The sequence below is a fragment of the Ricinus communis genome, chromosome 7 (genome assembly GCF_019578655.1).
Source record: "Ricinus communis isolate WT05 ecotype wild-type chromosome 7, ASM1957865v1, whole genome shotgun sequence".
Lineage (NCBI taxonomy): Eukaryota > Viridiplantae > Streptophyta > Magnoliopsida > Malpighiales > Euphorbiaceae > Ricinus > Ricinus communis.
In genome coordinates this window covers 612,673-623,407 of record NC_063262.1, presented here as the reverse complement: position 1 = coordinate 623,407, position 10,735 = coordinate 612,673, and the positions used below count along the sequence as shown (strand labels likewise).

The 10,735-nt window shown below is 36.8% G+C and overlaps 2 protein-coding genes and 1 long non-coding RNA gene across 3 annotated transcripts; 1 reads left to right on the top strand and 2 right to left on the bottom strand.

Moving 5' to 3' along the window:
* Positions 1-470: 470 nt before the first annotated feature.
* LOC112534653 lies at positions 471-3,145 on the bottom strand. The gene is made up of 2 exons (XR_003078941.2): positions 993-3,145; positions 471-901 (listed from the first exon to the last, which is right to left on the bottom strand). It is a non-coding gene; the product is annotated as an uncharacterized LOC112534653 (long non-coding RNA).
* A 205-nt stretch (positions 3,146-3,350) lies between these two features.
* LOC8284980 (vesicle-associated protein 4-1) lies at positions 3,351-6,969 on the bottom strand. Its single transcript, XM_002517950.4, has 7 exons — positions 6,464-6,969; positions 5,901-5,971; positions 5,120-5,201; positions 4,878-4,996; positions 3,907-3,984; positions 3,681-3,800; positions 3,351-3,587 (listed from the first exon to the last, which is right to left on the bottom strand). Exons 1-7 carry the CDS (start codon positions 6,822-6,824, stop codon positions 3,531-3,533), a joined length of 888 nt encoding a protein of 295 aa, XP_002517996.2. The 5' UTR covers positions 6,825-6,969; the 3' UTR covers positions 3,351-3,530.
* Positions 6,970-9,377: 2,408 nt separating this feature from the next.
* On the top strand, positions 9,378-10,594 carry LOC8284982 (E3 ubiquitin-protein ligase RNF115). Its single transcript, XM_025157112.2, has 3 exons — positions 9,378-9,587; positions 9,716-9,792; positions 9,952-10,594. The coding sequence occupies exons 1-3, from the start codon at positions 9,441-9,443 to the stop codon at positions 10,490-10,492; spliced, it is 765 nt and encodes a 254-aa protein (XP_025012880.1). The 5' UTR covers positions 9,378-9,440; the 3' UTR covers positions 10,493-10,594.
* The last annotated feature ends 141 nt before the right edge of the window (positions 10,595-10,735 follow it).

The following is a 10,735-nucleotide window of genomic DNA, read 5'->3' as shown; positions in this document are numbered from 1 at the left end:
ACTTTTTATCTGCAAATGATTCTTTGTTGTTAGCTTCCAGTAAATAACAAGTCCTTTGAGATGGAACTTAGAGAAGGGGGCTATAAATTAAACTCTGATGAAATATAATAAGCTTTCTTGTCTGATAATTCTTCATTTAATGCAGATGACCTATTATTTGTACTCAAGTACAAGCCATTACCTGAACTTTGATAATCTTTGTGATTGTTTAGGACAGGACTGAATATTTATATATATTGATGAGGCAAGCTGCATAGCATTGGAACTTGCTTTTACCTTGTCGGATTTGGAGTTGGGAGTTGACTATGGCAAATTATTTGGGAAATTGATCATTTGAAGATTTCATGTGCTACTTCTAACACTAGCAAACAACAATCTTCACTCACAACATACAACAAGACAAAGAAAAAGTTTTAACTTTTGTTCTTTTTTCTTTTTGGTTTATATTTCAAAAATATAAATGGGTGCCCTTTTGGTTTTTCAATTTAATGCCAATAGTATTATAGCCATCGTTACTGAGTACTGTAAATTCAAGGCAACTAAGAAGTCAGATCATAACAAAGAACACTTTATTCTCATTATTGGTGCATCAAGTCTATAGCTTTATAGACTCAAATTACATTGGAATAACTATGTTTGAGAAAAAAGGAATGACTTTTTTTTTCTCTTTATTCATGGTTCTATGGCACTTGAACGTATAAATTGATCAGCATTTAAGCAGTTCCATTAATGCAGAGCCATTGACCGACGAAGAAATCATCACAATTGAGATTTGGATTGATGGAAGAAAAGAATTCAAGAGTTAAATTGAACTGGTTAGCAACACTTGTGCAAGTATCACCATCTTGCGCACCATATACTGAATCACATTCTGGAGTTGATTTCGCATCTCCAAAACCAACTGTATGCAAAAACAAGAAACTCAGAAAAAATTCAAGGAAAACGAAATGAAACAAGAAAACAAATTCAGAATGATGTTCTAGTGAACTTACTGCCAAGCTTTTTACCCTGAGCGGTAGAGATCATGAGAAAAAGAGAGAGCACAATGGCCAACTTAAGAAACATAGAGGCGTTGTTATTAAACTTGGCCATGCCCAGATTGTTGCTTCTTTACTACTCAAACTGAAAGGTGTATTTCCTTTCCTTTGTGTATGTAGTAGTTGCTTTGCCTCTTGTGAAAGGTCCTATTTATATGGAAGAGTAGCATTGAAAAGACCAGCATTTTCTTGGCATTGTATTTCCTTGTAGAAGAGGCCGGCTTCTCTAACATTCCTTGCTTACCTTTGATGTTATTTTTATTTGACAAAAACAGAGTAAATTCCAAGTAGACAAAAGTTTAGAATGGCAAGTCATGCATTGGATCTTCGCCTTCGGTTTTTTGTTTGATAAATTGTCAAGAGGCAGGGCAATGCCATTGTTTCATGAAATTAAGGTACAAATGTACTTGAATGAATCCATTAATAATGTCCAACAAAACTGGACCATGGCAGTAAGACTTTTTGGGAAACCCAACCCAACAACATATGCACGCCAATAAGATCAACAAAATGACTCGAGAGCTCATCCAATCTAATCCAATCCTGAAATAATTGACAAATGGGACCCACTTATTTGTATTGTAATTAATGAGTTTGATTTATTGGTGATTTGTGCTTATCTTTCAGATGAAAGGATGAGCTGAGCACAGTTAGTTGGTTGGCTGGTACCAATAATAATAATAATTCACCCACTTGTCAAGTCATTGGCTTGACTAACCCAGAGCAAGGTTCTTGAGTTGAGGCCAACAAATTCATCAAAACCAAACCAAACCAACATTTGTAGATGTAATCAAGATGGTTACTGTCACTGATTCAATCTCTAAATAATCACACGCTTCAGATCATCATAAAGATATGGAGTTGGTGAATGGAAACAAGAATCGATTTTGTCTTAAACAAAGGAAGCATCTTGGTATATTTTATAGAGCTTAACAACCAAAAATGTCATCGGAGAAGAGAAAGACAACTTCTTTTTATCAGTTCAGTTCATTTCATTTCTAATCTAAACTGTACAGATTTACAATTTTTTCCTTTTGTAAAAACAAAAGGAGAGGGAGCCTCCCTATCTCAAAATTAACTCGGTCAACGCCGAGTCTACCTTCTCAGCTCATTTTTTTTAGCTCCCACCGGTGCCCGATCATTTAGTTTAACATCGTCTGGTCTCTTTTCGAGCTCCGATTACCCCTGTCCCCAGCAATTTAGGTACATCACTCGCCGGAAAGTTTCATCGTTCTGTTTTCCTCGATCCTGACCTTCAGGACTTCCCGGAACTCCGCTACGATCTGCTCCGAATACGCCGGAGAGAGGTCGGAGCTCCGAAACGTCTCCGCCGGAGAAAAGTGTTCTCTTGCCGTTCTGTAAAGACTTCAGACCTGATTTCCAACCTTGATCAGGATGGCCTTGCACCACCGCCACGCTGGCCGCCATGCAAACACGGTTCAAGTAACTCATTTTAATATATTTTTAATTTTTTTATCTTATTTTTTTAGATTCTCCGATGAGCGGGGAGAGAGTATTAAGAGGAAAATGGATGCGTTGGTGGGAGAGATGAAGAGAGTGTGCTTGTATTTATAGAAGGGAAGAGTGGGTGTATTAAACAGGAAACAGGAAACAGGAAACAGGAAATGGTTTTTTTGGGGCTAATACTAATAGTAGCGGGCCCTAAAATTGAGGCTGTTTTGGCCTGTTGTCAGAAGCGAATCAATATCTCGCGAGAAATTCAAAAAACTTGAGCCTTCAGAGTGAAACATTTCATAAAAAAAAAAAAAGGAAGAGTGAGATGGGAGAGAAATTGTCCCGAAAATATAAAAGAAAAGAGAAGAAGAGGAGTGTCCAAATAATTGTAAGAGTGGGAGGGAACAGGTGTCGCGCTTATCCAAATAACTTGATGACTCATCAAACTCTTTTTGTCTTTTCCAGAGAACGAGGGGCAATTTATGTGTTTACAAGAGGATTGGGTGGGCCAGGGATGGCATGGGAGTCCATGTCTTATGTCTTGTTTGTTTTGGCATCACTTTCTTTAATCTTAACTACAACTCATTACCATATGTTTTCAGGACATAAAAGAAATATGAACCTTTTTTTTATTTAATTTTAATAAACTCTTAATTTGGAGTTTAGTGTCCATGCAATCCCTTATCCCTATATTCTACAACAATATGAATATCAGACAGAATGTCCCAATTGTACTCTGATATACCGCCCGCCTTACTCATCCAACCGTTGGATATAATTCACTCGCAGTAGCTAAAAAGACCTCCACATTTTTATTACTCAGTGGAGGCCCTTTCATCATTCAAAGAAAAATTTTGGTACTTGTTGAAGTTTGTGTGATCTGATAGTAAATATTTGCTTTACAAATTTTGATGTCTTACGAGCCTCTCTTGGCACACCTCAACATCCACCACTAAACAAATCAACCTCGCATTACATGGAAACTTCAGCTCACCAAACACAACTTTCTTACAACAAAAACTAAAACAAACACAACTTTCACACAGAGTCTACTTCAATCTGCTGTCTCGCCAGGTATCTTTCCCTTCTCTCTTTCTGCAAAAGGAATTCAAAAAAAATATACAAATGTCAGGATATTGTGCAATTGCCTCAGTATTATTAGCAAAAGGAAATGAATACACGTCTCACCCATTCATCAATAACAAGCCCTTCTCCCACAACTCTGGCTCCTGTCTCTTCAGCAGGTTTCTTGCGTGCCTCTAGCTCAGCTTCAGCTTCAGCCAATTGTCGCTTGAGTTTTTCTAGAGCCTTGATATACGAAACAAGAACAAAAAGCATATGTGGTACCAGTGAGGCAAGCGCACAACAAATGGTAGATTTGCAGTTCTATAACATATATTTTGATTCTACTTACAGGGTTAGGGCATTCTGGATCAAGAAAAATGACCCGCAAGATTTGCTCAACTGCTACTTGATCCTTCTGCTCATCAAACTGTACAAATTTGCAATATAGACAACTCTTGTTCACCATTTTCTTAAACTATTTTCTAACAGAACCTTAAGATATAAGATTCACTACATTGAACTCTTGGCCAATCAACAACTAAGCCTGCATATGCATCAAGCAACAAACCCTACAACTTCAATCCCGCATGTATCACACAAAACAAAGACTCGGTAGTCACCAGCAATCCAGATTGAGGGAAACTAGCGCAAATTAATGATCATTTTAAACTGAGACTCTAAAAACAAGGAGCAGTAGAACAGTGGCAAAGATTAAATTTTAAAATTCAATTAAAAGTTATAATCAATGTCCTGCCATGAACACCTCAATAACCTGCCAAAAAATTGCACGCAAAACAACTCTTATTCAGAAGCTTTTGTCAAACATTTACTCATTTCAAGAACTACATCCACCTCCAGTTATTGTACCCTTACAATTTAGACTCCCTCTTCAGGAAAGTGGGGCCTTACGTTCCTAGAACAGCACCCCAAAGATCTAGAGCAAGAATTCAGGCTATAGATGCCAATAACTCAAAACTTGTAAACATTGACTCAACAATGTTATTGTTGTGCATTAGCTGTCTGTGAATGTGATATTATCTGTCTGTCAATGTGACAAAAATATCCAGATTAGTAAGCTTGAAGTTTTTCATGCCAAGAAGAACCCAAAACTTGTTCTGAGATAATTCTATCATGGTTGCACTATGAATTTGATAACAATTTCTGGATTGTGCAGTAATCCAAGTAATCAAAAACAAGTCAAGCTCTGTAGTCAGAGCCATAAAAGGAAAATAATATTTCATCCACGAAGTTGAGAAATTCCTTAGAATTAACCAAGTTATTGAAACTATGGCAAATACATAATGGCTATAAAAGACATACCATCTCAGGAACATATTCCATTTCTCCTTTCACTTTTAAGCTCATGATTTTGAACTTGACCCTGCTCTTCTGTTCCAATGGTCTTTCATTGTTCTCAGGAGGCTCCACAAATTTGAATACTGTTAATCAAAGCATGATTAAGAAAGGAACTCTCTAAAATCTAAATAATTACAGCAATACTAGTGATCCTTTACATATGGGGAAAAAGGCTAAAGAAAGTGGATGTGAAGATGGTGAATTACCAGTTGCAATAAGACTTTCACCAGGAGCAAGTATACCTCCAGGAGGGCGCATGTAACAGCTCTTTGGTGCAGTTGTTTGGAACTATAGCAGCCAATAAGACACCAGTAAGATTGTCCCATAGATATTGAATTGGTTAATAGCATTAGCAAGTTAAACCACAGAGATACCAGAAGTGGAAAAGAAGAAAAAAATGAAATCTGAAGGCACCTAATCCCAATCATGAAATATAGCAAAAAGAAAAAGGAAGAAGAATTCTCAATCAATTAGTGCACCATTTCAGAAAGAAGAGAACAATAAGAGAAACAAAAAACAAAAAGATCAAAATAGGCAGCCATAACTTTTGACTTTTACTAGAATTCCTCCCTATTTTCATATGTCACTTAATTGCTAACTAGAGGTGCTTCAGCTATCAAGATTCAAGCCAATTTTTTTTATCTATTTCATCAAAATGTAGCAAAAACTGCATAATTTAATAGAACTACATTAACAGATAGTGCATTCATATTTTTAAACTACATTCACAGATAATACAGGTAGAACATGGGTCCCAGTTGGCACATTTTCTGCCCTCTTTCCAAATATGTAAGCAGAAAATAATGCTAATATTCTCACATTATTGACAACCCATTAGATCTGGTTGGCAAACAGGATTCAGAATTATGCAATAAATGTCTACAAAACTATAACATATCATGATGAGAGCCACTGAACCATGTGCAAGAAAGGTTACGAGATATCAGCGGTAATGAATAGAGAAAATGAATTGACAGCATCCCATACCTTGAAAGCAACATGAGATTTGGAAATGTTTTTTATGCCAATAGCGCTCCTCGCCTGTTTACCAGGTTCATCTTCAAAACAGTAAGATTGAAAGAAATCAGATACTGACGAAAATAAAATTTAGGTAATCAGTAAACAGCAGTGAAACAAGAAATTTCACTAGCATTGCTACTTAGTGTTTGAAAAGGCAAAATGGTAAAAGTGCAACATGATTATACCAAGTTGTTTGAATTGATTACCCTTTAAAATTAACCCAAGATATAGCTGAACAAGCATTAAAACCGAAATTCAAATGCTGGGAAAGCTTATAGAAATATTAGTAGAAAAACACAGAGAATTATGAACAGATGAAAATCATTCCTGAGTTTCAAATTAAAGTGGTAATACATATATCTAAGCAATGTAAACAAATCAAAATAGAAAAAGAATTAAAGAAAAAGAAGCTAATCAGACACAGATCATGTTAGTAAACTAAAAGTACCTAGATCAGAAATAGAAAAGAAACAACTATAAAAAATGTACCCAGAACAGAATAATCGAATTAAAGAATAGCATAGGCTTACAGGGAAAATAGAGCTTGTTAGGAGGATCAAGCCTGAGTCTTCTTCTAGTAGGCAATAAAGACTTGGCAACAAGAGACACCGTATTGGTAGAATAAAGACTCGATCTTTCTCCTCCAAGCTGATGAGTCTGGCTCTGTTGGCAAACATTATTGCCATTGATACTATTATTACTACTCATGGAACTGGAAGATGTGCAAGTGGATGAAGAAGAAGAGGAAGAAGAAGAAGAAGAAGAAGACGAAGAGGAAGAAGCAGAGGTAGTTGCAGAAGAAGTGGCATTGTTAGTTTGCCAAAAGGGCATTTTACAAAGGCTCCAAACTTTCCTATCAGCGTCTTGTTTCTCTCCATTAACACCCACCATTGTCTTAAAGAAAAGATGAAATTTGTTTTTGTGTTTTAAAAAATGGTTTCTTTTTCTTTTCCTTTCTTTTTTTAAGATTTTGTTTCTTTCTCTTTGGAGAAACTGTTTATTTCGGTGAAAGTTAACACGATTTATAGTTTATATATATATATATATATATATGTGCAAGGTTTCACCCTGCTAGCTTTATGCAATGTCTATAATGGGGGGGTTAAGCATAAAGCATTTTTTGGATCTCAAAGATTGGAACTTTGTTGATTTTATTTGTCTATTTGAGGTCCGGCTTTGCATGAATTCCCGGGCTTCTCACTTTTTTTTCTTGGTCTTTTTCTTTTTGTTTTCAACTTGTGATTCATTCTCTTGCTCCTAATTTGGCTCAGGAATTACGATACAGATGCAACAAGGTAGTGATCTCTGCTCGTACGATAATTTTCTAGCTTCAAATTGAACATTACTCGCTGACAAAGATCATATGTGATGTTTTATTTACTGAAAACATAAATGAGATGGAATTATTCTCTTTGAAAATGCTTAGTCTATTATGTTTTTAGCTATTCAATTAGTACTAAAGGAAAGAACTGTTATTGAAGATATATGAAATTTTATATAAAATTATAAATTATTGTGTTTATAATTTGTAAATGAATTAGTCATCCGGTCGTGCTGTTGTATAAAAAAAAATTAATAAATTGCATTATAGGACTGTTGTCTTAAAAAAGAATTAAATAAAAAAAATGGTAATTGTAAGAAATAAAAAAGGTTCCATTCCATTATCCTTTTTACTTATGAACTGGGGTGCATTAGCTTAAAAAGGATGGAAAAAGGGTAAATATTTGATGATTGAAAGAGAGAGCAGCCTGGACAGCATGATGCTACAACATGTTCTTTTTGTGGCAGTGACTTTAAAATACAAATACTAATGCTCCCATGTGCCCCTCTTGCTCTTGCTCTTGCTCTTGCTCTTGCTCTTTCAAACCCAAACCAAAATAAGAATATTTCTATTTCAGCAGGCAATCATTCCATCCCCATACGCATACAGCAGTAAGTAAATTTGATAGGCTAATATTTGCCTATTTACTCTGACTTTGCTTTACGATCTTTTTGAGATGTCTTTACCTTTACCATGAACCTAATTATTATAGTCATAATGAGGTGTCCACCCGAGTTCAAACCGAAATGATGAAGGAAATTCTAGATAAGGTTTACATTGATTTACATATAACGATGTGCCTAATTTTATTTTTGAAAGGCCAAAAATCATATCACCATCAGAACCAACACAAAATGAGACCTTTTTGGTGGGTAGTTGTATCCTACCCGTTGCTTCTTCACATTCATATTCATATATGTAGATGCATGGATTTTGCTTCTTGGTATTGTACGTACAATACCAAAATCAGAAACCCCCTTTTCATATATTTATTTTATCGTTTTCGACCATCTGTTTGATAACATGCATGTTGCTATGGTGTACGATTCAGTGTTTACTAGTTGGGTCCCCAGCAACTCAAGTACATGACAGTCCTAAGTGCTTCTTCAGATTGATTGTCACTGCCACTGCTACTGCTACTCCTTGCTTCCATAGTTGATGCAGATGATGATGATGGCCTTTCAACTTGAGTAGGCATTGACTCCACGTGTTGGCTATTGAAGGTTTTCATGACAGAACTGAGTCTGCAAATCTTGGTATCTTTGAGATCCTCCACGGCCGCAAGACTGCCTATCACGGTCCAGGCCCTGCTCTTCCAACTCATTCTACCTGCTCATTGATTTTATACATTCAGGGGACTAGCAAAGTGCGAGAGCTATATATATATATAGCTAGCGAGAGAGAGAGAGAGAGAGAGAGCGGTAGGTATAATTAAACTGAAGACGAAGGCAGTTACAAAAATTAATGAATAGAGAGAGCTTCTTGTTTTGGGCATACGAGCTAGCTAGGCTAATTGGTTTCTGCATATCAGCGGCTCTCTATGTTCTCTTCAACCTGAAATTCAGGGAAAAGAAAATAATAAAGTCATTTCAGTTGATAAAATTACCATCTTAACAACTATATAAAAATAAGCTTAAGATTCTCTCGCTCTATGTGTTACTATGGATGTGTGTGCATGTGTAACTGAAGAATTTGGAAGATTATTATTTATTAGCTAAAAGAAAAAGAAAGGCGCAAAAGTCGCTCAGTTGGGCCAACTTGAGGGGCTTACAAATCGCAGCTGGCCTGTTGTGAATTGTGATGGACAAACTTTCCTCTGCTATGAGATTGGGCTATCACCCAATGTATTAGAAAACAAATGGAAGCAGAAGGAGAAGGATAGGATTGCTGAAGAATGTCCAACTCAAAAATTTTGCAAAGCAAATACATTATAGAATTAGATACCTTTCTTGCTCGAGTCTGTTTCTCCCTCATGAAATCACCATTATCATAAGCATCTTCACAATGGAAGAAGAATAATGAAACTTTTACATCAGAACAGAATCAATTAGATGCATAACCGGCTACGAAACAAGAAGAGAAAGACAGAACACGAATATATTCACTCAACTTGAAAGAAAAGAAAGAAACGTAGCTAATATAACAATCAAAACTTTTGCAACTTTGAGAAGGAGGGTGAAGTTGGTATGAGCAACAATTTCACACCCCCCAATGGGGATCGAAGAAGTGGACGCGATCAATATGGTTTTGGTAACCACACTGGCTGGAGTTATCCCTCGTCAGGTCCCGGTCCCATGTTTCCTCGATTCTCTTCCTCTCAGCCTATGCTTCCGGTGAGCATATCTCCTACTTAAAAGTTATATATAGCCATGTAAATTATACTATGTAAAAACACAAAGGAGATTTAGAAATCCAGATGTTCTGAACCATAAGACTCGACTCTGTGGTTGTGTTGCATCAGGATGGAAGTAGAGGTGCTTATGGTCCATGGAGAGCAACAGAGGAGACTGTCCTACCAGCACCTTTCGGTTTCATGGGGTACTAGTTCTTGTTCTTCTATACTCGGAGGCACTTGGAATTTCATATTTATCTTCTTGACCTGCTGATGAGCTTTTCTCTTCTCGATCTCATTTGGCAGTAGTTTTTTTACAAATCTTGTAAGGATTACCTGCGCTTACTGTCAGTGGAATGTTGCAGTTTTCCAGGGCAACCACGGTCCCCTATGCAACTTCTCCTCCTGGATAGCCTAGGAAGAGACTCTGCTCCATGGGTATTAGGCCCTGGGAGTTTCCAGGGATCTACTTCCACAGAGGAAGACTCCAAATTAACCCAAGACGAGCAAAAGAAGGCATTGAAGAAGCTGAAAAAAGAAATGTATAATCCTGTGCCGAAGAGATTAACTAGTAGGCTGTGCCTGTATTACAGAGACCAAGCTCCAAATATAGTTAATGAAAGGGCAAGGGAGAAAGAAGAGGATGGGAAGAGGTGTGCAGTTTGCTTAGAAGACTTTGAGCCTAAAGAGATAGTGATGCTGACTCCATGTAACCATATGTTTCATGAGGAATGTATTGTGCCTTGGGTGAAGAGTAATGGGCAGTGCCCGGTTTGTAGGTTTGCACTTTGTGACAGGATTAGAGGAAGCAGTTCGGGATCCTTCAACATCCCAAATTTACCACCCAACAATGATCATCTTTCAGCAGATCTACTTTCAATCTTAAGAGCAATGGGAGCCATGTAATACTTGTTATGCCACACTTTCATATTTATCCTATATTGTAGAAAACTGTAATTGTTGTTTTATTAATCTGTGATGAGTATATACATCAGAATTCTAAGATTACATGAGTATGGATGTTCTGTATATATAAGTCTGTGATTGTAATGGTCCTCTTGCTATCAGTAGCTTTCCTATGCTCTATTCCAACGTCTATTTCTAGCTTGGGAGAGATATGTTGCTCATTTTCCCTGATTTGGGGCTTGT

Bases quoted from the DNA above. Each gene is read 5' to 3' on its own strand.
- LOC8284982 (XM_025157112.2), top strand. From the start codon at position 9,441: ATGAGCAACAATTTCACACCCCCCAATGGGGATCGAAGAAGTGGACGC. The intron at 9,588-9,715 runs GTGAGCATATCT...GTGTTGCATCAG, and splicing joins CCTCTCAGCCTATGCTTCCG to GATGGAAGTAGAGGTGCTTA. The intron at 9,793-9,951 runs GTACTAGTTCTT...GGAATGTTGCAG, and splicing joins GCACCTTTCGGTTTCATGGG to TTTTCCAGGGCAACCACGGT.
- LOC8284980 (XM_002517950.4), bottom strand. From the start codon at position 6,824: ATGGTGGGTGTTAATGGAGAGAAACAAGACGCTGATAGGAAAGTTTGG. The intron at 5,202-5,900 runs GTATGGGATGCT...TGGCTGCTATAG, and splicing joins AATCTCATGTTGCTTTCAAG to TTCCAAACAACTGCACCAAA. The intron at 3,588-3,680 runs GTGAGACGTGTA...TTCCTTTTGCAG, and splicing joins GGCTTGTTATTGATGAATGG to AAAGAGAGAAGGGAAAGATA.